General features: G+C 36.9%; 3 protein-coding genes across 6 annotated transcripts in view; 2 read left to right on the forward strand and 1 right to left on the reverse strand.

Moving 5' to 3' along the window:
* Window positions 1-1,132, forward strand: part of LOC128624187 (otoconin-90-like) — a 10,692-nt gene extending 9,560 nt beyond the window's left edge. Inside the window, exons 7-8 of the mRNA XM_053651614.1 lie at window positions 97-147; window positions 312-1,132. The gene's annotated coding sequence lies outside the window, so the exon portion shown is untranslated. The remainder of the gene's footprint in view (window positions 1-96; window positions 148-311) is intronic.
* Window positions 1,133-1,565: 433 nt separating this feature from the next.
* LOC128624185 (mucin-2-like) lies at window positions 1,566-12,072 on the forward strand. Its single transcript, XM_053651610.1, has 5 exons — window positions 1,566-2,908; window positions 3,389-3,487; window positions 5,494-5,665; window positions 5,877-5,983; window positions 10,504-12,072. The coding sequence occupies exons 1-5, from the start codon at window positions 1,693-1,695 to the stop codon at window positions 10,878-10,880; spliced, it is 1,971 nt and encodes a 656-aa protein (XP_053507585.1). The 5' UTR covers window positions 1,566-1,692; the 3' UTR covers window positions 10,881-12,072.
* Window positions 12,073-13,666: 1,594 nt separating this feature from the next.
* efr3a (EFR3 homolog A (S. cerevisiae)) overlaps window positions 13,667-27,041 on the reverse strand; it is a 74,498-nt gene continuing 61,123 nt past the window's right edge. For all 4 annotated transcript variants that reach the window (XM_053651609.1, XM_053651608.1, XM_053651607.1 and 1 more), the window contains 9 exons: window positions 25,641-25,802; window positions 25,401-25,532; window positions 24,098-24,165; window positions 22,597-22,724; window positions 21,159-21,244; window positions 20,691-20,739; window positions 20,472-20,575; window positions 20,012-20,061; window positions 13,667-16,819 (listed from right to left, as the gene is read on the reverse strand). In XM_053651609.1, coding sequence (XP_053507584.1) covers window positions 16,714-16,819; window positions 20,012-20,061; window positions 20,472-20,575; window positions 20,691-20,739; window positions 21,159-21,244; window positions 22,597-22,724; window positions 24,098-24,165; window positions 25,401-25,532; window positions 25,641-25,802 — 885 coding nt within the window. In that variant the 3' untranslated portion in view covers window positions 13,667-16,713. The remainder of the gene's footprint in view (window positions 16,820-20,011; window positions 20,062-20,471; window positions 20,576-20,690; window positions 20,740-21,158; window positions 21,245-22,596; window positions 22,725-24,097; window positions 24,166-25,400; window positions 25,533-25,640; window positions 25,803-27,041) is intronic.

Raw genomic sequence — 27,041 nt, forward strand, 5'->3', positions numbered from 1 at the left:
ACTACACATACATTTTTACATCATTTTCCTGAAGGGTGCCAATAGTTCTGGAAAGTACTTTAATACTGTGATATATTTTTCCCTCTTTTCTTTCAGAATGGATGGAAGCATCAACACAGATTTCAGATATGGATATAATGCTTGCAGGTAATAAAAATAAAAGCATGTTAACTAAAAATGTTAAAACTACAAGGAAATAAAAAAGTGTTGTGTTTTAACTATATGATAAAATAATTATATATGATTTCTCATAAGCGCTTTAGTCTCTCATTGTTTAATTCTGTATCTCTCTATTTCACATCTCCTGTCAGAACTGGATATTACTCTGAATGGAAGGAACTTCACTGAGGGTAACTATATGGGTAACTTCACTGAGGATTTTTTACTGACAAACAACACTCTGAAGAACCAGAGCCACGGTGCAGGGCACTCTGGGATACCGCCAACAGGTAAAGGGGGGCCTTTTTAAAAGAAAAAAAATCTAGGTATTTAACTGAAGAGAGAAAAGTGAAGTCGAATTAGGGAAGATAATTTAATAGAGATGAAAGATTAAAAAGCAGATTTAAGAAGAGGAGAAAAAGTGACATATTTCATGCTTTTGTAATAGTTACACTTTTCAGAAATGGGACTGAAGAGAAAGAGGAAAACGATTTGGCCACAACTACCCACAATGCTACAGGTTGATCTCTGAATGGTAATTAAACTATATATAAACAAAATGAACACCTAACAGCAGAAACAGTAAGTGCAGTGAAATCAGAGATATACTAGGAATTAGTTGAACTTAATTAATTAAAAAGTGTACATCACTTCCATGTGAATGAACTGAGTTACATTAACACAGTCTGTTTTCATATATCCAACATGATTTGGTAATGTATTTTCAAAGGCCCCACATCGGCGTTTGCTTGATTTTGCAATCATTTTTGTGATTGCAAAATCCTGGAGGGACTGACATTTATACTGTGAATTTATACTATCACTGTGAACTGATCACACTCACTGTACATAATGCAAACTAGTAATAAGAAACTCTGACTTTAGTATAAGCAATGAGATGAGAAATGAAATATGTTTATGTAAATTATACATAACATGTTCTCTTAAATCTGACCAACCACATATTCCTATCTTTTCAGTGCAGCCTTCTAAATGATTTTGCACATATTTACTTATATTCAGGTCGGAAAGCATGACAGAAAATGCTAAAATGACATGCAGTCGTGCTTCTGGCCAAAGATGCAAATGTGTGTGTCAAAGTTCCTCAAAATGTTATGCAAATGTGTGCTTGTGAAATTGCATCAGAAGTCTTTAGGTCAGACTGAAAACTGGAGAAAAACAATTCACAATGAATGGGAACTTTAAAGGAGTTAGTAATGTCAGAGTCATCTAGCTGAACTATGACCTGCCGATACAAAACAATAGGATTGGTCTGAGATCTTTCTCTTAAAAGTAAAGTAGAGTAAACCCTAATTATTAAGCAGCAGTCACATGAGGATTCTGTGACTATTTTTTAGTTAGTTGGCACATATTTGGGGGGGGGGGGGGGGGGGGGGAAGGCCAGTTAGCTAATATCATAAATTTTGCTATGGTTCAGAATTCTTTTCAGTTTTGCACTATGCTTTATATTTAAAGTATTCACATTGTTTTCTATTGTGATTGACAGAAAAGGAGAATACAGGTTTAACACCAATGATAAAACTACAGAAACCTCATGGTGTGTATCCTGAAACACAAACATATACACCTCACTCAGAGACAGAGAGTGCACACACACATCCACTGGACTCCATCACTATAGTTCCAACTACACTGTCACACACATGGACAAACAATTTACCAAGAGAGCTGGAAAAAGATGGACGTGAGCATGAGGATCTCCAGAAGGCCAAGGTCCTCCTCCAAACTACAGCAGTGACCTTTGAACCTACAGCTGTACACACGTCAGACAACCCTTATGACACCACCACAACATATTTGGATCCGAACACTTCAGGGACGGAGAGCAATCAAATCCTGTTTCACCCAGTAACCATGTCCCTGCCAGCCAAACTAAAGACTGAGGCTACACCGACTCCTACACAGCTGTCTCCTGAGGACAATAGAGATGAAAGCAAGGAAAAGATAAGCAGTGAGGATGAACAAATAAGAAAAAGGCTGCAGGTCACCACCCCAAGCAAGATCACTGAAGATCAGGCCAAATTGTTTGAGATAAACACACTAGCTAACACACACACCACCACAAAGCATCTCTCACAAGATGAGGAGGTGACAGACACAGAGAGTCAAGATGAAGAAGAACACAGTGATGAAGACAATCTGCAGACAAGTGCAGAAATACAGGATAGGATTGCTGGTCACACAACTGCACTGAATGACATCACCATCACTCCCATGACCTCTCACCTCTTACCTAAAAATCTTATGCAACACATAGAGGCCAAAGCTGACACCCAATCACAAGCAACTTCAACATTATTCCCTAAAACAACAAATATGCCAATAACACACCAAACATCACCCAGACTCACCACACACACTTCACTTACTGGACCATTCACACCAAGCACATTGCAAACACAGACAACTTTCACAAAATCACCACACACACCATACACCTCACATACACTACTTACGAAGCCCACAAGCACCCACAAATCCTCAGTGACGCCTCACCAAAGCCCTAGCAGCATATGGAAAGTCCCAGATACACACAACCACAAAACTGAGCCTCGCCCGCTACACACGCCCAGGTTTCCTCACACGCCCAAACCCAATACCACCTCGTCTTCATCACCCACCCCTACAAAGGGTTATTCTGAAGAAGAGGAGGAGGAAGTGGAGGACGAGAAATATAAGGAGATGAAGAGAGAGCTGTTGGACAGTTCCCAGGAGGCAGAGTCAAAAAGTAAGACTAAAACAAAGATACACAGGTACACAGGCATGTCATAATCATGTCATGGCACGCATCATACTGTGTCACCAGTTGCCATGTCAGTTTATGGCCAGTGATGTGATGAGTGCCATATTGCTGTTGAATGTAATTAGCATGATAGTTGCCATCATGTTTAATGTTATGACAGATTATGTCACATACTCATTTTTTTATGTGTCCTAGCTTTATTATAGATGACAGATGTTATGATAAATACCATTATATAAAATTGTTTTTATGTCATCTTAGAGGATGTCATTTCTTTTAATTAAAAATTTATTTAAAGTTTTAATTAAACATTTTTTACTGCACAATAGCTTATAATATCATTGTTTCTGCATAAACCCATGGCATTAATTTTTCCTGTTTTCTTTTATTATCTATCTATTATAATAACGGAACCTCTTATCAGTAATGCAATATTTGTAATGTGTGCATACATGTTTTTTACAGAGCCTCTTCAGCAAGCAAAGCGAATGATGCCACTCTTCTCCTGGCCCCTGCTGGAGGCACCAGGACTGCCTGAGATTCTGCTAAACTCACAATCAGATGGTGAGGGAAACTGATCTTAATGTTACTGGAGCAGCCTACAGTGGATCTACTGAGCAAATATACAGGGTGGTGTTAACAGAGTGTTTAGCTTATAGTTTATGTTAATTGCCACTTACATATAGACAAAAAACTACTATTGATATTGGTATGTACACATGCTTCCTCTGAGACACTTGAAGCCAACCAACCACATCTTTTCAAACTCCTGCTCATGCAGCATAACACACTTGGAGGAAAGCGCTCACAGACGCCCACGATTGGTTAATGTCTCTGTGATGACAGAGGAGAAAGAATGTCATTCCTACCACCCAGAAAGCATGGCCAAATTTGCTCCCTCTGCTTCCAGTCATGGATGTTTTATATTTGAGTGCTTTATGTTTATACTTGTATGTTTAATGTTTGTGTATTATTTTTAAACCCTGACACACCTAGCTAGCCAATGCAACTTTGAACTTACACAGTTCATTTGAAAGGAGTGGCTTAAAACTAAGCTATTATCAACTAAGACTATTAGCAACAGTTCTTGAGTGGTAGATATGTCTGAAACCTGAGTATGTGCCTTTGTATTCTTTTTGCCTTGACTATTACTTTGACTATAATTTAAATTGTTACTATTTTATTTAAAGATCTTATTCTTTTCATATAGTACTGCCCTTCAGAAGTTACATAAGGTATTTACATGTTTCCCAAATGACAAAATAATAACAATTTACACTGATCATCCTGTTCAAAAGTTTACACCCTCCTGACTCTTAATGTATTGAGCTGCCTACTTCAGCATCAGTGAATGTTTGCACCTTTTATAATAGTTGTGTTTGAGTCCCTCAATTGTAATCAGTGTGACAAAGGTGGATCTCAACATTATATATCCACTGTTGGAAAGGGGTTAAATATAAAAAAAGAACTGGATAAACAAATAATGTGTAGGACCTGGAGGATTTTTCTGTAGAACAGTGGGCAGTTTAACTGCTCAGGACAAACAAGGGAGTCATCAGCAACTATTACAAAACATAATGCCGTTAATCATACAGGTAACACCACACAGTATTAAGAATCAAGCATATGTAAACTTTTGAACTTAATTGTGTAAATTCAGTTATTATTGTGTATTGTGGACTATATGTAAACATCTGTTATGTAATATAGCTTATTCAGGGCAGTAGTAAATAAAAAAACATGATGAATAAAAAAATGATCCATTAAAAAAAGCACTAAATTATCCATTTTGCAGATTCTGCAAGGCGTATGTAAACTTATGACCTCAACTGTATATGCTTTAGAGCAGTGGTTCTTTTTGTAGCCAGGTACTCCTTCAGCTGTAAAATAAATTCCACCTAACAGATTTATTTTATGAACATAAAATAAATTTCAAACCATGAGGTATATTTAAGTCAAGTGTAAAAACTTAGTAAAAGCTTTGGTAACAGTAGGTTGTGATTTCCACCACAACCAAATAATAATAATAATAATAATAATAATAATAATAATAATAATAATAAGATTGTGGATTCCCTGGCCATGCTTCACAGACCCATCTTTGAGAATCACTGCTTTATAGCTTACATTGTCTCTGCAAGTGGGCATCATTTATTAAGTTGCCCTTTGGATAAAAATTTCTGCCAAATAAATAAATAAATGTAAATGTAGATAAAGATTATCCATAACAAAAATACAGTAGCTGACAGTTAATGAATAAACATGCTGTACAGAGTAAATAGGACAAATGGACTAAAGGTGTTGTAGCTATGAATATTGAAACGTTGTAGAACTCCAAAATTAATTGACGTTTATGGTGGTATGTTGGTTTTAAATACAGGTAACGCATTAGTTGAAGTAATCCAACCCATGAGTAACAGTAAAATATATTTTACTAATATGCAAAAGGAATGATTATTATTATTATTAGTTTATTTATTTATTATTATAGTTTTGCAGTTATGTGTTGTGTAGAGTGTAGTGTAGAGTTAGAATAATGAGTAACCTGTATGTTTTATGTGTACATGTAGAGTGCAGCATGACATTTACCCAGTACAGCTCCACTGGAGCGGTAATTAGGGAGTTTGCAGCGTTGGGGGAAATGTTGTACTGCTTAACCGGCCGCTGTCCTCAAGAGTACGAACACTACGGCTGCTACTGTGGACAGCAGGGTAGTGGAATTCCTCAAGACCACCTGGACCGGTAAACAAACAAACAAACAAACACACACACACACAAACACGCACAAACAAACACTCACACAAACACACACACTCCTCAAAACCACCTGAAGTAAAGAATCGCCCAGAAGAGTAGCCACGTTTCCTCTCCCACCCATCTGTACACAAAAATTAATTTACACTATAACATTTTCTTTTCTTTGACTCTTCTTATGCCTTATGGTTTTCTTTAGGTGCTGTTTTCTTCATCAGTGTTGTCTGGAGCAGCTCACATTGCTGGGCTGCAGGAGAGATAGGAAACTCAACATTCACATCAACTGCCACAACGGCAAACCCCAATGTGAGTTTACTAATCTTGTAAGAATATAAATGATATACACACACACACGGAGGACTATACTAATACTGGGTAGGGCTACCCTTTGCTCTCAAATAGCATTAAATTAATTTTATGGCATTTGGCCTTAGCCAGAGAGACTTACATTTATCTCATTTATATATCTGAGCCACTGAGGGTTAAGGGCCTTGTTTAAGAGCAGCAGTGGCAGCTTGACAGAGCTGGAATTTGAACTCACGACATTCCGATCAGTAGTCCAACCTTTTAATCACCGAGATACCACTGGTGATATTTAGTCCACAAGATGTTTGAAACATTCTTTTGCGATTCTGGTCCACGTTGACATGATTACATCGTGTAATTCCTGCAGATTATTCAGGTGCACTATCATGCTTTTAACTCTCCCATTCTACCACATCAAAAAAGGGCCGAAAGTGCGCCATGAAAACATTCCCCACATCATTACACCACCTCCACCAGCCTGGACTGTTAAAACAGGGCAGGTTGGGTCCCTGGATTCATGTTGTTGGCACTAAATTCTGACCCTACCATCTGTGTGCCTCAGCAGAAAATGAGATTCATCAGGCCAAGCTACATTTTTCCAGTCCTCAACTGTCCAGTTTAGGTGAGCCTGTGCCCACTGCAGCCTCAGGTTTCTGTTCTTGGCTGACAGAAATGGAACCTGACATGGTCTTCTGCTGTTGTAGCCCATCCACCTCAAGGTTCAATGTGTTGTGCATTCTGAGATGCTTTCCTGCTCACCACAATTGTAGAGTGATTATCTGAGTTACTGCAGGCTTTCTGTCAGCTCAAACCAGTCTGTCCATTCTCGGCTGATCTCTCTCATCAACAAGGCATTTCTGTCTGCACAACTGCCACAAACTGGATGTATTTTCTTTATTGCACCATTCTGAATAAACTCTACAGACAGTTGTGTGTGAAACTCCCAGGAGAGCAGCAGTTATAGAAATACTTAAATCAGCCTGTCTGGCATCAACAATCATGCCATGGTCAAAGTCACTAAGATCACATTTTTTTCCCCATTCTGATGGTTGATGTGAACATTACCCGAAGCTGGTGACCTGTATCTGCAAGATTCTATGCATTGCTGCCACACGATTGGCTGAATAGATAATTACATGAATGAATAGGTGTACAGTCAGCCTTATATAAATGGACAGTTTTCAAGACTGAACATGACAAATTTATGCCATAAATATCTCTGTGGAAAGAGAGACAAACATAATCAGGAGTTGAAACTTTGTGGCTAAAAGTACTGCAGGTGCCTTACTGGGCTTATAATCTTTGATATACACAACTCAGCCTCTGGCAGCGAATAAAGTGTCATATCAAAAGCTGGGTAATATTATACTGAGGGATAAGAAGATCAGAAATGGTATTTAGAGCCACGCCTCCAGGGCGTGAAGACTGACATCTTCATCCTTGACCCACTTTCATGCAACACCATTTCAAAAATGGTATATTTCTGGAAAAATACAAATAATCAGCAGTAGTAAATTTGCCTCATATGTCCTCACATGATATAGTGTCTGCCTTGCTGATACCAAAAAGTTGAATTTCTTAAGGATATCTGCCATGGTATACATCAAATAGCCAAGCTGCTGACAGGATGTCACGATCCCCCCTTTAAGCAGCGTGCTCTAAGCGCGAATGCGCGAGCACCTGCTTTTCCGTTGTTGACCGTAGTGACATCTGGACAAGTGTGTTTTGTTTATGTTTCTGTCATGTCTCCTCCCTGTTCTGTCATTGGCTGGGATTTCACGTGGGTCTGTATTGATCTCAGCTGCTAGCAGTTTAGACGCTGATTATGTCCGCATATATACCGCGCGCCTCCCAGCACACAGCGCGGAAGATTAATAATATGTTAGCGTTAGTTTAGTTCGTATCATATCGTATCGTATCGTATCGTATCGTATCGTAGTCATAGTCATAGTCCATGGTTAAAGTTAGTTCGCGCTGGATTATCCGCTTCCAGTCCCTCGTCATAGTTCGTTTCTTGTTTTGTTTATCGACCTAGATTCCTGCCTTGCCCCGTGTATGCGTGTTTGCCAATCACGTTTTGGATTTGTCTGCCTGCCTGTCTTTCTTTCCAATAAACAACCGTTCATACTGCACTTGCATCCGTCCTATCTCTGCTCCGTCACGATTCGTGACACAGGAGCTGCACTATTAGGGTCATAAAGGGTCTTAAAGCTTTTGAAAGCCTGGTCAAAATCAGGTTCTCTCTTACAGTTGTAATACAGTATAATGCTCTTTGCTAATTAGTCACTGATTTGGAATGCCAATGCCGGGTTTTCCAACCAATCACGAAATGCCATCTCTATTTCTAGAACGGGAAATTTGTGGAAAACTATGAAACAAACCTGGTCCATTTCATTGACCATTCAGGTTATCAATTACTTTTATTATTATTATTATTAGTAGTAGTAGTAGTAGTAGTAATAGTAGTAGTAGTAATAGTAGCAGTTTAATATAGCATACTGTATGTATAGATCCCACAGAACAAGTCAAGCACTTTCCTTGTCTTGATTGTCATGAACAGGACGTGAAAAGCATAATAGTCATGATAATTATGCTAATCATGAAATCTGAAATTTCTCAAAAGTCTATATTTTCTATTGCCAGTGGCAGAAAGCATGAAGCATAGGTGGGAATGAAAATGCAGAAGTGACTGAACAGGTCACAAAAACAATTATTCTATTTTTAATTGCATTGGACCACTTAATATAACAAATTTATTGTAATAATCAATGCAGCATATAAAGTTAGGTCTATGGATAAGTATTGTTTCTAATTAAGATGCCCCCAATTTCCACTTGGCACATCAAATGAAAAAATAAATAAATAAATATAATCATGATGATTCATATGATTAATTAATTCATATCTCTATCTCACAACTCTATTCTATACAATATATTGTGTATTATCTATATATAATTGCAGATTCATAGTATACAGTGCAAAGATTTTTTTTTTTTGATAAACCTGTGTTGTGTTTGCAATTGTTTATTATCCATGAGAGCAGAGTATTTTTGTGAATTTTCTGAACAAAAGATCAAAAGGTTAAACAATAAGACAATTTTTCATAGCCTTCTTCACTCATATTAGTGGAGGACACTGTATATCCTTGGTTATATATCTGTATATTATCTGTATATACATTGTAAAAAAGAAATGTCCTCTCACATTCAAGTGCTTTTATTTCCAGCAAATTTCTTAACATGTTTAAATATTTGTAGTAGCATAAAAAGATTCAACAACTGAACAGGTTTCACAGACATTTGATGAACAGAAATTGAATAATGAGTCCCTGAACAAAAGGGGGTCAATATGAAAAGTAACAAACAGTATCTAGTGTGGCCACCACAATTACACGGATGATCAGCTGTCCTTCCTGTCTCCCTGTAGACCTGTAGCACTGTCTTAGTCATCTTACATTATAGACATTGCAGTTTATTGCTCTGGCCACATCTGCAGTCCTCATGACTCCCTGCAGCAGGACTATGGCATGTTCACGCAGCTGAGCAGGCACCCTAGGCATCTTGTTTTTCAGAGTCAGTAGAAAGGTCTCTTTAGTGTCCTAAGTTATTGTAACTGTGACCTTAATTGCCTACCATCTGTAAACTGTTTGTGTCTTAAGGACTGTTCCACAGGTGCATGTGCAATAATTGTGTATGGTTCATTGAACAAGCATGAAAAACTTAGTTTAAACCCTTTCCAGTAAAGATTTGTAAAGCTTATTTGGATTTTTACAAAATTATCTTAAATACGGTCTCCCGAAAAAGGGACGTTTCTTTTTTGCCGAGTTTATATTATCCATGGATAATCTGGGTATTGTTTGTTACAATGTACATACAGTTAATACTTGTATTATATATTTTTATAGATAGAACTTTTCTATCTACATGTTATTTATTTATTTACTGTTTATACATTTACATATTCTTGCACTCTGTTCATTTGCACAATGCTACTATTTGCACTTCTGGTAGATGCTAAACTGCATTTCAGTGCTGAGTAATTGTACTGTGCAATGGCAATAAAGTTGTATCTATCTAGTTCCATCTATATATCTAGTTCTATCTATCTATCTATCTATCTATCTAGTTCTATCCATCTATCTATCTATCTATCTATCTATCTAGTTCTATCTGTCTAGTTCTATCTATCTATCGATCTCTCTCTCTCTCTCTCTCTCTCATAAATTTTAATCATAATTTGTTTTTGGGTGTACAATTTTTCATTGTCCAAAATGTGTTTTAGTGTGAAATGCTGTGATTAAAACAAACTAGCTACATGTGGTCTGTAGTTATGTTAGAGATCTGAATAATGAATATTCTGAAAATATACTGGAGCTGCTGGGAGAGTACACTGACTTAAACTTACTGTAGGAGTTAGAGTGTGTAGCATCACCCCCAAGTTAAGGTAGTGAAACAAGTTAAACAAGTTTTCTTTAAGTTCAGCAACTTAACGTAATCTGTTGTGTTTCTCTGACTCAGGTCTGGGAGTAAGTGTATGTGATCGACTGCAGTGTGTGTGTGACCGCACCACGGCCGAGTGCATGGCAGCATCTCATTTCAACCATTCGGTCACCTCCAAGTGTTATGGGCCCCGCCCCCTCTGCATGCACAGACTACGCCCACCACCACAACCCACCAATGATGACTCCAGCCAGGAGAGCTCAGAAATTGCCAAATCAGATCTACAAACACACACAGGGCCTCAGCAAACACTCCACACACATAGTAAACCTGGAGGGGGTACCAGAGAGCAAGAGGGTGATGATGTAGGAAAACCAGAAGCAGAGGAGGACAAAGAAGAAGAGGAAGAGGGAAATGAAGAAGAGGAAAGAGGAGGAGAAGATGAAGAAATCTAGAAATCACATCCTAAAGCATATAAACAGCTGTAATACAGTGTAGTGCACATCTAGTACACCATGTTAACAATATTGTGCAAATGAAAGACAAGACTAAACTAAAATTCCACACCTTCGAGGTGCATTAAAATGTTATGGCACAGTATAGAGTAATTGTTGTTCTTCAGCATGTTATATTTCCCTATATCAACAAGTCTCATTGTATTCTAGCTCAATGGCAGATAGTTAACATTAGCCTCAGTTGAACACAAACCCCTACTTCATGCAAGTTAATCTGTATTATCTAGTGTGTGATGTGTTTCCAAAACAAATTTACTTATATATTGCAAGAGCCTAAAAAATAAATAAATTCTGAAACAATATTAAATGCTGAAATTTGTCTATTTATGGCCTATTGATGACTTGAGTTATTTCAGGTAAATGAAATGTCTATGTAAGGACCCCTACTGTTATAGGTATAGTAGTGCTTGAAAGTTTGTGAACACTTTAGAATTTTCTATATAACTGCATAAATATGAAATCATATTTTCACACAATTCCTAAAAATAGACAAAGAGAACCCAATTAAACAAATGAGAAAAAAAAATATTATACTTGGTCATTTATTTATTAAGGAAAATGATCCAATATTACATATCTGTGAGTGGCAAAAGTATGTAAACCTCTAGGGTTAGCAGTTAATTTGAAGATGAAATTAAGAGTCAGTGTTTTCAATCAATGGTTTTATAGGAGTTCTGGTACAGGAAATCTGCTTTAGGTCATATTTATGCAGATATATAGAAAAATCTTTCAAGCACCACTTTATTTCTTCAGTCAACTAATCAGTAGAAGAAAAACTAAACATAACTTAAGCCAGATACCTTTATTTTAACTGAAGCTAAACAACATAATGTTTGCATGGAAAGAGAATGCTTGATTAATCTGAGAACATAAGTGTAATGAAACATTGCATATACATTTTAAATGTATTTGGTTTTTTTTTTAATAAAAAATGACTGACCTAAGTTCTCATGTAGACAGTTTTTTAATAAAATCACAATTAATAGGAGGTATTGCTTTGAATATAAAAATCTTTATTGATATTGTTTGTTTTTGCTGTGCACAGGAAAGTGGTTGAGCATCCAACACCCTGCTAGACAGAAATTTGGCATTTATAGCATCTTAGTGGTTTTTTTTTTTTTTTTTTTACAAATAAACATTTATATTGAAATGTGAATGCCATAGCTGGTGATTATGATTGTATATATTAAAGGCTGCATTGTTTATCATATCACATGCGAATACATACACACAGACACACACAGGTCAACGTACTGAACACTCAAGATTGTTTATCAGGATAAACATGGAGTGGTCATTCAGTGGTCCTACTGACTGTTCAAAGCTATCTAGAATGCAGTAATATAGGTAACAATATAAAAATGCACATACAAGCACAGCCTCAAAAAGACAAGTTAAAACAGTACAACTACTAAGCAAAGATTCAAGTACCAGTAAAGTGGGGAAAAAAACAGTAATACACTGTTGGCTCAACAGTTGTCATATGTTCAAGATAACAGCAATGTTTTTGCCACTGCAATTATAAGAATAGGATTTCTTTACCCTTTTTCCCAACGCCTACAATAATATAAAAGACCAGCATGCAAGAGTGTGAGCCAACCTCTACACGCCCACAGAAACAGCATTGTTACTACTGCATGTGAAAAATACAAGTTTCCTATGAAGACAAAAATATATTGCACTAATTTTACAAAATAGATCATTAATACAGACTATAATATATGAATACAGACATCTGTGTATAATTAAATGTCTCTTTCTATTTACCTCATTCAGCAGAATGAAAGCTAAGCAATAGGCTATAATGCAGCATATTACCCCAAAAAGGTCAAGGTTGTCTAATGGCCATGAGCTCATTACATGTCTGGTCACCCATTCCTGCAAAGTAAGATTGTGGGCTTTCTGTCAAAGACTAAGCAGGTCAACTAATCATTTCTCATTTACTCAGACGGAGAATCGGATCGATAACAGCCTCTGGCAACTCCTGCCCTTTTCACCTCATGACTTTTCCCTACATGCACTAAGTCATAGCAACAGTTTCCACAATGTACCACTCAACATGTCCAAGTGTATAATGGTTCTCATGACTGTGCACTATTAGTTTGCGTTCTCACTCCTTTAACAAATCCTCAATACTAAGAACGTCAATGGGTCAGAAAGGTGAAAATTCAGTGTGATATTTGAAAATGTAGGAAATAAACAATCAAAATGATATGTGCTGTCATTCATATTTTATCATTCATGATTTCACCTGCTTGCACTTGGGGGGAAAAAGTCCGGTATAGTTATTTTTTTTGTTGTTGTTCATGTCCATTTTTGTATTTGTTGTCAGTTAATTAAAAGTGATTGTGTTATATAGATATGTTATAATTAAAACCTTGTTTGAATTCCAAAAATCAAAGGATGTAAAAATGTTATTTAAATGAGTATTACAGTTTTATACACACAGTCAAAGAACAATTTACATCCTCTAGCATCATGGGAAAGGTTCCCATTTTTCTCTCTTGATCAAGCAAAAGAAAAAAAGCCACATTTTCAATTACTGACGTACTATCCACAGTGTTAAACAAATTTGCCTGTATTTTTAATATATAGTAACATTCACATAGGACATTTAGCAAGTAATCAACTGTGTAACCATTAAGATCTAAGGTGACTAAAGGAAAAGATCATCCAGTAGAAGAATAAAATTTGTTGATGGATGGATGAATAGGCAGACAACTGAACTGTGATCTCTCTCTCTCTCTCTCTCTGTGTGTGTGTGTGTGTGTGTGTGTGTGTGTGTGTGTGTGTGTGTGTGTGTGTGTGTGTGTGTGTGTGTGTGTGTGTGTGTGTGTGTGTGTGTAGCCCTAATTATAATCCCTTTGTGTGCATAAATGAGAGAAAACACAAAATGCTGTGCATGGGGTAAAATGGACTGAGAACCAAAACCCACAGAAGGCCAGTGAGTCACTGCACCATAATAAACCATCGATACCATCTATAACAGTTTCTGTGAAGCCCATATTCACTGATCAGTATAAATCTGCATGTAACTCCTTGGTAATAATTCTTTGTAAGATAATGTTTTAAACAACTGTTCATAGTTCCAGAAAAGTACTACAATTAATTCTTAATCATAAATATATACATTATTTTGTATGAATGAACAAGAATATATGGACTTTACACACTTCTGTTTTACTGTTCTATCAAAATCTGAAGAAGACAAGGATAAAGCAGTGCAAGTAAATATAAACTTCAAACCTAAAATATCTATGATGTGTTCTAGTTTTGAACACCTCATGAAACAGTTTTAGAATGAATAATTAATCAAATAAATAATCAAAGAATTTGGAAGAATATTTTCCAATAATAGCATGCCCTGAAATGCTATTCCTCCTTCTTAGTAAGAACTTCTTACTATTTCATTAGTTTATAGTGACATTTAATGTTGTGTAATGTCTATGAGACAGGTTCTCAACAGTCTCTTGAAGTTAATGAGAAAAAAATAAAGGGAAAAAACAGCTTGTCATGTTAACAAGAAACTGGAAGGTGCAAACCCCTTTGCCCTTTAGACTCTCTCATGGAGGAAAACATACTGACCATTACACTGGAGACTCGTTCCATAAATGTTAAATGAACGTCTCCTTACAGAATGTTTCAACATATCAGTGATTATACATCTTTTTGAGATTGACTGGCAGGCTTAGATGATGTAAAGCATCTGCTATAAGTCACGAGCTGTTACTATAGAAGCAATAACTTATTAGAATGAGAGCATGAATATACACCTGTGATTTGAATTACAGCTGACACTACTGTCAGAGCTGCTGTTTTAGAAAATTAATTCAACAGCGCTGTTATAAAATATTGTACTGAATAATTTATTTGTTTAATAGAATTTATGAATATGGGATTCACAGAATATTTTACCATTTTAACATTTAATGTCACAGTGTGGCTCCAACTAAGTCACCTACAAAAATCCTGTCCAAAATCCTATGCAACAAATTTTTTACATTAACAAAACGCCAACAAACCAACTGTTGGAATGTTCATTCTTCTTCATACCAATTTATTTCACCTTTCAATTCTTTTTCTAAATGTATCAAAGTGTCCAATCACGGGCAACATTACAATGTCTTTTTTTGTTTGTTTGTTTGTTCACTGCAGTAGGATCAATCATACTTAATTGTAATTGGGTAAAAGGTATGATGACTTCCTGAACACTCTTTGAAGTTAGCCTGATAAAACCATCCTGAATCCTTCTGTGCTACTAATTCAGCCAATGCAAACAGCTTTTCTGGCTAAAATTCAGTCTAATTTATATGAGAACAGCTTTCACAACACTGCTCATTTACACAGATGGCTCAATTGTTAACAGAACAGCAAGATTTAAGTATTAGACTACTCTGACACCACGGTGCTGACTTTACAAATTCTGTTTAAATCCCCTAAACCCTATTACACAATCACATAGGCATATGAGTTTCAAACAAGTAAAATGCATGATAACAGCAGTGGACTAATAGCAGTCGATAAAATAAGCTCAGAGGAATACATTTACAGCATAAGATTTCAGATTTACAGCATAGTCTTTAAGCTTTTAACAGTCACATTTTAAGCATCAACATTCTACTCTTATGTATTTGCTTAGCTAGAAGAATAAAGTTGCTAAGAAGCTTGTTTTATACTTAGAACCGTTTATCCTAATCTTAATATATCTATAAGAATATAGAAGAGTGCCATGTTGTTGCAGTCTAAAGCTGCTAACTTTCAGCATTTGTCAACATTACAATGCATTCTGCAAATATGTGCAGAAATACAATGGTCCAAATAGTTCAATATGTTAATACACCAGATCTGCATTTGATTAGAACCTGTAAATAGCCATTCTGAGTTTGTATTTGGGGCTCTTTGGTGACATGACTGTCACGGTCACAGTTTGTGCTCTTATTTGCATCTCTAAAGTGCACATCCAGCCAAAAAAACCTTTGTATTCATATATAATAAGATTATACAGAATAAAATATATGTATGGATGGATGTTTCAGAACATTTCAAATAGATACATTCACCCAATCCACATTTCAGGGCTCAGTAATCAAGTGGCAATCAAGGACTGGCTCAAGTGTTTAAGGATTTGGGAAGATCATATACTCCAGAAAACCACTAATTAGTATGAAACTTTGAAACCCCTGAATCTGAAGTGCTCAAAGCAAATTGTGGCAAGCGCAGGGATTGTGTTGAACATTCACCCCGAGAGTCATGTTCTACTGAGGCTCAAACAGTCATACATTCAGATAGAGGAGATTACTGCATGCTAACATCATGTCATACAGGAGTACTGAGTCTCAAGGGCACGTTTCAGAGTAATTGTAAGTCATGTAAACATTCTTTTCAAGTCTGTGATTCACAAAGAGACAAAGGACTCTGAACCAGTGCAGCTAAACACACACACACACACACACACACACATTACATCATCATACCCTATATGATTAGTGTATAATGACAATGATCACACAGATGCTGAAAGTAATTGGGATAATTAGTTATTGCATTACAGGGTGCAGATATCTGCAGTGTTTAGGTCAGATTTCTTGGTCTGAGTTTACGTAACTATTTAGAAGCAAGTGACAGATTAGTGCTTGGGATTAAGTAAATTATGGGAGTCAAAAGTTACAGTGCTGGTCTTCTTAAAGGTGAATCCTTAGGATGTAAAGGTGCATGGATGTAATTACATAATTAAGATCAAGTGTGAGTGATGTGATAGAGTTAAGCTTCAGGCTCAGTAGACACAGAGGTCAGGAAACTTCATCTCATAGACAGGCACAGACTGGTACTGGGCGTGGCCTGAAGTCACCGTCACTGTGCCAGAGGGACTTGGGGGTGGGCTGCGAAGAGACACGTAGCAAGAAAGACCAATCACATCATCCAAGATTACAATCAGAACACTACAGGATGACAATATGAATCTTACAATACAAACATGGATTTTTCAGTAACGTTATTCTATATATTCCAGTGGTTCTCAACACGGGGGGTGCAAGAAGGGGGATTGGAAGGGGGGCACAAATTGTTTTTAAGAAAAAAACTCAGACAGGGCATCATTTGGGTACTCGGTGTATTTTATTGCTTTTCAAATAGAATACGTATAAATGAAAAACCCCGCGTTCCCTCTACCTCTGAATTTTCTTTTTGCTGGGGAGAGGCGGTGTTTAGACTGCCTTTTATCTAGCCGTCAGTGCGGACCAGTGTTGCCAACTTAGCGACTTTTCTGACACCTTTAGCTAATTTTTTATTTTTTTGCAAAAAAATAAGTGCCTAACAACAAATTTAGCGACTTTTTGGACAAACTTTAGCAACTTTCCAAACGTCGCCAGTACTGTCCTGCAAGCGCGAGGTCTTGTTTCCCACTGTGAGTGGCTGAGAGCCGGAGAGTTAACAATGTCATGGCTAACGAAATGCGCCCTTCGTCCCAATTTACAAAATTCATATGCGAATGTTTTTAGAATGCAAGACGAATGGAATGCAAAAATAGTACACGTTATTACAACCTAGTTCTCTTGTTCAAGGTAGTTATAGTTTTCAGAAACATTTGTGATAACTCACGTTCCATACCTGTCTGTTATATAGTTTTATAAAAGTCATTAAAAAATCATAAAAGTTATGAAAAGTAATTAAAAAAAAGTACAAAAACACAAAAGCCAAAAAATCTATCTATCCATCTATCTATCAAAACAGATTATAGATTAGGTTATATATAGATAGATTTTATATAGAATAGATCAGTGGTTCCCAAACTTTACTGTTTATTTAATTCCGCCTCACTAAATAACATTAAAATTCTAATTCATGTTTTTCTCACGCCCAGAAATAAACTTGTGCCCCCTCCAGTGTACAGACAGCAAAATTGCAAAGTTCTAAAGGTCAAATACATGACATCCAATCAAATTATCCTGTCTTTCACGGTCAAAACTGCATCCATTCACAGTCATGCTCTCAGTGCGCAGCTTACCGCATGTCATTTATCGCCAGCACACGGCTACATGATGAAGTTAAGTAATAGCTAGTAACATTAAAATGGAGAAGTGGCTACAAAGATATCGGCCCGCAACCACAGTCCTCTGACAGCAGTGGCCCAGGTCCCTCTAACACCGCATCCGTAGCAAGCGTAAGTGTACCCAGTGCTACTAGCCCAGTTTACGCTGATACAGACAGCGATATATCCGAAGTCGAAACGCCACATGTTCTTCACCAGCAATTTGCAGACAAACCATCAAAGAGGTGCAAATATAGTGAGAAATATATTTCTTTGGGCATATTTACATATGGTGACAGTGAAGAAAACCCCCAGTCACAGTGTGTATATGTGCAAATGTACTCTTTCATAACTGCATGAAACCAGCATTTCTGCGCAGACATTTAGAAATAAAGCATGCTACTTACTTTTTGCTAAATAAACCTCGAGAGTTTTTTGAAAGACATTTAAGACAACTCAGGAGTAGTAAGACCCTTATAACAGCGTAGGGAAACCTAAATAGAAAGGGTCTGGAAGCATCCCACATGGTGAGTTACAGAGTGAATAAGACGGGCAAACCCCATACTATTGTGGAGGACTTAATTCTTCCTGCTGCAGCCGATATAGCTGGTGTAATGCTTGGGGAAAAGGCCTCAAAAAAAAAAACCAAACAATACAGAGGATGCCATCGTCAGAAAACACAGTTTCAGAGAGGGGGTATGCAAAAGTATATTAAATGCCTGGGGGGGGGGGGGGGGGGTGGCTACGCCACTGTAAAAAGTCTGGGAACCACTGGAATAGATAATCATTATGCCTGGTCTCCTCCAATATGGGGGTGGGGCATGCCACATGATGGGGGAGGCTTTAGGGGCTTTAGTTACAAAAGTTTGAGAACCTCTGATATATTCTATATAGGACTATAGTCTTTAATCAAGGATGTTGATTAATTTTCGAGTCCATCACTGTTCAGACAGTGGTGCTGGCTGTAATTCTAATATATTATCATATAGTAACATATTATTCACAGGGACATGCATGGTGGACAATCAACATAATCTAAGCCTAATAATAAACAGATTAAAAAAAAGTTATTTGACAAAAGGAAAATACATAATTGTTGATATGGTGAAATTTATTGTCAATTATAACATTAAATTTAACGGCACATCTTTGCAACTGAAAATATCGTGAATATGGGAAATGTATCTAATATTTCTTCTAATTTGATTTTTATTTTGATCTTATTTGATATTTGCAATAAATCAAATATACAGTACTATGCAAATGTCTTGCAAAGAAATGCTAGGCCTTCAAAAATAATAAAATTAAATGTTTCTCCAATTTAAAAAAATACTATAAAGAGCAGTAAACAGTAATAAATGAAACAAAGGCAATGTTTGGTGTGACGACCCTTTGCTTTAAAAACAAAACAAAACACAAGTAGTCTCTGGTAGAATTAGTGAAGTTTTATAAGGAAACAAGCTCTAAGTTTTACTGAGAATCTTGCAAAACCAGCCACGGTTCCTCTGGAGACTTTGACTGTCGCACTCGCTTCTTGTTTTTGCAGCAAAACCCAACAGCCATCATTATGTTTTTTGTCTGAAAAGTGTCTCTTACCACTTAATATGTTGGTTTCTTTAATGACATATAAAAACATTTTTCTGTAACATTTAATTTTGTGCTGGAAAACTAATGTTTGGGAATCGTAAATGTTTTTGTACTGACTCGATAATGTAGAGGTCATAAAATAAAAATCTATAACAAAGTTTGTACCAAATAAAATAGGGTGCCTAAGACTTTTGCACAGTACTGTACATTTATTCAGCCTCTTTTTAGATGCTTTTACTCATTTCAAGCTCTAGATCTTCTTATTCTAATGGCAGATAATTGCTTCTTTTTATAAATAAATGCTTAAAATTACATAAATGATCACACCACCTGGGGAAGGATTATTTTTCTACAATAGCTTGCCCTGTCAGGTTTTATTCCTTACATAATACTCAGGCAGGAAATATTCAAAAATGTTGGGAAGATGGGAAAATTGATAGATGAAAATGGGACTCACCGTATAGTCAATTCAAAGATCTGAGCCAAACGATCATGCAGCATGTTAGCCTAAACACAGTGAGACAGAGACTGTTTATACCCTCAGCAGTGTTTTTTCAATCCAGCAGTTTGCATTTCAGAATTTAATACACAAAAATCAGTCAGTCTTCAAAATTCTGCTGTGTACTTTGTGTAAATTTACTCTCTGATAACCAATCATGGTGCTAATCTCCCAACATTAATACATTTTATTACACTCGTTACCAACAACTGACCAGGAATGAAACTGATAATAAGACTGCTCTTAGCCAGTAACATTTTATTTGTGGGACAATTCACAAACACTATTTATGTGCAACTAAGACTTTCTGAAAGTCAGGTGACTGTTGGTTGTGTTTATTGACCAATATTTATAATCTACTGGCAAGTTTCCTTTGCTACTTTGTTTAATTTGTTTAATTTAACCCACACTTTCATACCTTTGATTCGCAATGGGCCGCAATCTCCTCAAACGGAGCTTTCTGGAATTTCTCCATCACCTGCCGCCTCTTTTCTCTCTCCTGCTCTTCTAAACCGGTGGTGTCTGGGACACAGTGATTAAAAAACAATGCACAACAGACACAGACACAAACATATAGACCTAATCATAAATAAATGTACACAAAGAGAGACGCAAAATCAATGGATGAACTTCTTACCAATGGCCTTCTTCAAAGTCTCGTAGGTAATCTCTTCTGCTAACTGCGACTAGAGAAAACACACATGCATACACACTTTAGTAGGTTAGCCTTTGAATTTACAATGACTGCACGTATGGGACTAAAAAATAAAGTTTAATATAAAGTTAATAGGTTACTTAACCTGAGTTCTAGGCTCCTGCTGTTAGCTTTACAATTATTTAATGTGTTTAATTAAGTGTAAATATGCATTTAAATATTCCCCCCAAATCACTGATTCCCAACTCCTGGAGTCCTGGTGTATCCCTACTCAGTTTAATGTTTTTTTTCCTATTCTAACACACATTAATTCAGACAGGACAGCTAGTTGGTAAGCTGTATCAGGTTTGTTAGAGGTATAAAAACATGCAGAGCAACAGGAATTTACTGGATATGATATTTGGAAATGTGATATATTGGATATTTAATGAATATGATTTTTTAAATTACCTGGTCAGGAAGGCTGTTGGACAGGATGTCCACCTGGAGTGAGATGGTGTCCACAAAACTCTTCCTCCGAGTGAGTCGGTCTTCATCTGTGGGTCAAAGGTCATTATGATTATACCTCAAACCTAATATTAAATTCACAACAATATGCTCAGAAAGAAACCAATCAAAAAAAATCTGAGACACTCAAAGTCCAGAGAACATCAAAAACAAAATGACTTTAAGACCGAAAAATTGAAAGACCTTTCACAACATCAACATTACAACACAATAGAAGACTACTGTGTAAGCAGAAATCTTTGTGAGGAAACTCACCAAGTCATCAGTCCAAGTGAGAGCACCATAATTGCAGAGCACCAGATTTAAAGTTTTTATTATATGTACTTTGCCATAAAATTTTTCAATATTTGCGTGTAAAGCATTAACAATGGACGGTATGTGGTTTTACAACAGAACGCCAACTATGGTTGGGTAAAACAGGAAGTCTGAGCTCAGGGTCACAGGGAAGACTGCCGGTTTAGATCACAGGGGCTGTGGAAGCTACTGTACTACAGAAGTGTATAAATTCTACATGTTCAGACACACACTCTTGCTACAATGCTACATGTACCTTTGGATGCTTGTTTGCATCTGTTCAGAATCTTCCCTACTGTATACAGCACTATGATGTGTGTACATGCACACGTATACACACACACACAAACACACACACACACGTATGTGCACACAAACAGAAGAGAGATTTGTAATAGTTTGTGGTGTTACAGTGGCAAAAAATAAACAAACTGAAAATGCAAATATATGTCCAGGTATATTTAGGTAGCTAAAGAGCAATAACAAAGCGCAAGTCCACATAATTCCCACAAATCATACTTTCTTAAATAACATTAGTAGAGAATTACTGTCAGTATGGCACCTCGGTTATGTTTCTCTCCAGTAAAAAGCCTTGCAGCATGACAACATTCTGCAAAGAATTCTATGACATATAACATATGGCATATTGATCGTAAAAATAAAAAAAAACAAACTCATCTCACCACAATACTACCCACTACTAATCAACAGATATTCATTTAGATTACTAAACAGTGTAACATCTAAGAGACAGTTAAAGTGATGATGCAGCTGTATATGTGTGTGCGCATGTAAATGGTAAATGGCGCACTTATATAGCGCTTTTATCCAAAGCGCTTTACACTGTGTCTCATTCACCCATTCACACACACTCACACACCAATGGTAGCAGAGCTGCCATGCAAGGTGCTAACTTGCCATCGGGAGCAACTTGGGGTTCAGTGTCTTGCCCAAAGAGACTTCGGCATGTGGAGTCATGTGGGCCAGGAATCGAACCGCCAACCCTACGATTAGTGGACAACCCGCTCTACCAACTGAGCCACAGCCGCGTGTGTGTGCGCGTGTGTGTGTGCGCGCGTGTGTGCACCTGTAACTTGTGGTATATATGGCACGGCAAGTCTTTCTGCATTGTATCCTGGTCCAGAAAGGGCATCAGCGAGGTCCGCTGTCTGAAAATACATGCCACTGTCCTCACGGTCCAGAGCCACAGGCAGCCTGAAACAAATAAATATGCAAAATGGACATGAAATGCACACACAAGCATAGCGACAAAAATGAAAAACTACTATACAGTAGGAAAAAAAGTTATTTAGAAATAAATCTGAATTTAATAATCTATTTAAAACTATTTAAAAAAATACATATATTCAATAATACATCTTCTATGTATGCTAGGGGTTTTATGCAATGCCACTATCTGTATCTCTTTCTGTTTCTGTATCTCTCATTATTGAGCCTGCCTCTGGAAATACTGGAAAACACTGTGGGGGGTGGGGGTTTTGTGAAGAGGCAGGGTAACTGTCACGATAACTACTTTTATTGGACGATATATTGTCCCTGTTGAAATAATTGCGATAAATGATAGTCATTTTAAGAGCATTTTATGGCACCAATATAATTTGGTCAATATTTCGTCATTTCATATTTATTAATTTTAGTCAATTTTACTCTAAAAAATGGCACTTTACTCTAAAAAATGGCACTGAATATTAATCAACAGCATTTTATTTGACAAAAAATGCTAAAATTAAACTAAAAATGAAATGCAAAAACGAAATTTAATTAAAACATTTTATGCAAATATTTACAAATCTTATATATTAACTTAAACATGTCAATAAAGAACATGTGAAAACTGCAGTGAGCACATTATTATAATACAATATAGTGAATTCTTTATGCTTTAGTTATTCATTATCTGTGTTTTAGTGCGTTGTTATAGAAAAAACGTATTCACAACATGACTTACCATTCTACTTAGCGCCTTACAAGTTCAAGTTCACTTGTGTATTTGTGTAATTTTGTGCAGAAGCAAGTAGTAATATTACATTTATGTTGTGTATATGTCTGATTAATTTCATATGTGTGGGTGAGTTAATTAACTTGCTAGTAAAGTGCTTCAGTTTACCGCAGTTCATTCACTGTTCAGCTTCAACTCACGCAGCTTAAGCGGCTCAATCCCCGATATTATTTACTATGATTGGATTATCTGAAAACACAAGAACTATTCTTTCTAGATTTTTCTTCTTCAAAAAACATTGTTAGTACATTGTTAATATCTTTCGTGTAATTTTTTCAACAGTATGTTTAAATTAAAATTGGTGCTAGTGTTTTCTACACATCTTAAATTCGATGCACAGTTTTTAGCATTTTTATCTTAAATTCGATGACTATTTGAAGTTCAAATTTTAATCTGATAGCCCTAGAGCAGAGGAGCGGACAGAAGCAGCATGAATGGCTAAAATGTTGGTGTGTCAGGAATCAGTGTGTGTGCTTGTTTTGATTTGATTCTTGTATTGATGCCATTTGGAAAAAACAAAACAAAACAAAGTAATACATTTGCTAGTACATCCCTAATGCATACTTACACACATTTCTCTCGAAACACATGTTCAGGCAGCAAGTAGGGAGCGTCCATATTCCTCAACTCAATAACCTACAAGGAGAGGAGACATCAGCTGGTACAGTCAACAAAATTATTGGCACCCCTCAAGAGAATGGGCATAATCAGTGCATAAACATTATACACAATGATTCAAAATGTCCAGTAAAACTAGAGAAATGGCAAACAAAAGCATTCTCATAGGAACTACTATTTCTTTCACTATTCTCTCAAAAATTAAGCAAAACTATTAGAATCCCTACAAAATAAAATAAATGATAAGATTTGAACATATTTTCAAATCCTTAATAATTGTGTCTAGGTCCCTCATTTATCAACACTTCACAGAAAACGCTCTAAATGGTTACTTGTGCATAAAATTTAGAAGTTTCATACACAGAAAAATTGGGATTCCTCAAATATGTGTACTCATATCATACAAACAAATGTAAGCAATGACGCTTACATTACCAGTTGCTTGTAGTCACTTTGCATGTGCATTTCACTGCTCATTGAAATATGGACATGCTTACAAATAACCATATATGGTATTTAATCATTGTTTTATAGGGAACCCACAAAAGGTCACTGAGGCATTTTGCTAGTGCCACAGAAATTTTCCATTTTAATTATTATTATTTTTTTGTGAACATTAACTAATGCACATTGCAAGTCATCTGCACATTCACATATAAAAAAAAAAACCCTGCTGCGATTTATATAACAAATACATTTTTTGGAGCTGCATTAACTACAACAAGAATACAGTTAAGTTAAAGACGTCAGAAAAGTCGGCAATTGCATGGGGTCCTGTTTCACATATGCCTGTTGTGCATCAGTGTTGTGGAACTGGATAAAGGTCATGGCAAGAGAAATGATCCAACACTACAGTAACAATCCTACTCAATGACAGCTGGGAAATACCTGCTATATCCTCAAGTTTCTCTATGAAATATGCCTGTAGCCAAAAATTATATGACAGGACTTGGATACACACAGGTTCATTTGTGCGCCTCCTTTTCCTCTCCAACTTACGTCCTCGCTGATGGTTATAAATTAAGCAGTATTGGTTTTGGGGGTCGGTATCTGCCTATAAGCCATAGAGCTTACAAACCCCCCAGCCCTCAAAAAAACAGTCAAGTCTCTGAAACAGTTTCAGAATGGCAATTTTTTTTCTAGCGGTTAAGCTCAGTTTTAGGGCTATTCTTGGTTACTGAATAACTGGAGTTCCAAATTAGATTAGTAAAAAGTAAGAATGTGTACAGCTGTGTGTATCTGTGTGCATATACCTTGCTGACATGCTGACAGAAGGCAGGGTTGGCAATCATTTGGCTGAGAAAGTTTAGGTAGGCTGCAATCAGTGCCATGATACCACAGCGAATAAACATTGGCATGTTCTCCTCATTATCTAGAGCCATATCCTGTAGATGTTCACAAAATCAGTTACAAGACAGATAACCTAATATACACAGGAAATCATTTAAGCACACCAAGGTAATCAACTGATTACTATCTGTGTGTGTATGTACCTGCAGAGCAAGGGAGAGACGTATAAGGTCTATGACCACATCCTCAGTAGCTAGCTCTATAGTGAGCAGAGCAAGAGCAGTGAAGAGAAGCTCAAAATTCTTCTGCATGTTGTCCTCCTCCTTACAGCCCAGATATATATGCCTGTACAACTGCTGCCCATACTACAGAGACAGAGACAGCAGGAAAGCAGACAGACAGACCAAGAGATGAGCTTCATTTTCTTCCAAACTGACTTTTTCCTATTTGCTGACTGAATAAATAATTGGGTCCTGTATGTCATTGTAACTCCTTGTTTACACTTGGTCAGAAGTATTTCAGTAAATAAGAAATAGTATGTAAAAGAATAGTATGCAAAAGAATGGTCACAGTTAATGGCATAATGGCACAGCTCCAGTGTCTTGGGCTCAATCCTCAGCTTGGGTTACTGCCTGTTTGGAGTTTCACATATTCTTCCTGCCTCCATGGTCCCCCCCCCAATTCCCCAAAAACATTCCGCTAAGTGAACTGGTGACATTAAACTGACCCTAGGTGTGAATGAGCATGTGAATGTGTGTGCACGGTATCCCGTGGTGCATAGAGGGAGGGTATAGTAATGCCTCCCCAGTGTTCCCGGGATAGGCTCCGAATACACCATGACCCTAACCAGAATAATGGAATGAATGAATGAATTATTAGTCCTAGTTGTAATTACCATGTTAGTCACTGCAAATGTGTCTTCATTTAACAATATGGCTTCCATCTTCATTAATCAGAAGCCTACTATAAGGAAGAACTAAAAGTATCGACACAGAAGGCATAATGCTTAGGCAGGGGTGAAAATGCTATACGTGCTGTCAATAGTTGCTGGACAAGTCACAAAAAATGTATTTTATTTTTTAGATTGCTTGCCAACACAGTTAACGGTGCACACAATTTAAATGTGGCTATAGATGTTAAAGAGAAAAATTGTATTGTCTGAATGGGATGTAGGCCATTTGATATTTTCAGTTGTCAAACTGAATCAAATAATGCAACAAACTCTACAATAATGAAAACGTGCCCACACTTTGAAAGATGGGCTGACCTAGCCCTCATCTGCAGTTCACTACAGTTCACTTTAAATAAGTGCAGTTCAAAATTGTACTCTGTATTTCTGTAACCGCTTCATCATGACCTTGGTCATGGAGGACCCAGAAACTATCCCGGGAATACTAGATGTGAGGCAGGAATACACCCTGGATGTGAGGCCAGTCCACACACTCACCTCAGGTGTAATTTATCTTAGCTAGTACACCTACAGTCATGTTTTTGGGAGGTGACAGGAAACCAGAGAACACCTCGGAAACACAGTCAGTCGTCCAAACTCAGGATTGAACCCCAGACCTTGGAGCTGTGAGGTGGCAATGCTACCCACTGTACCA

The sequence above is a fragment of the Ictalurus furcatus genome, chromosome 20 (assembly GCF_023375685.1).
Source record: "Ictalurus furcatus strain D&B chromosome 20, Billie_1.0, whole genome shotgun sequence".
Taxonomy (NCBI): Eukaryota; Metazoa; Chordata; class Actinopteri; order Siluriformes; family Ictaluridae; genus Ictalurus; species Ictalurus furcatus.

What these genes read in the sequence shown, in the direction of transcription:
- LOC128624185 (XM_053651610.1), top strand. Translation starts at nt 1,693, where the DNA reads ATGATAAAACTACAGAAACCTCATGGTGTGTATCCTGAAACACAAACA. An exon ending in CCTCAAGACCACCTGGACCG is followed by an intron (nt 5,666 to 5,876) that starts GTAAACAAACAA and finishes GGTTTTCTTTAG; the next exon opens with GTGCTGTTTTCTTCATCAGT. An exon ending in CCACAACGGCAAACCCCAAT is followed by an intron (nt 5,984 to 10,503) that starts GTGAGTTTACTA and finishes TCTCTGACTCAG; the next exon opens with GTCTGGGAGTAAGTGTATGT.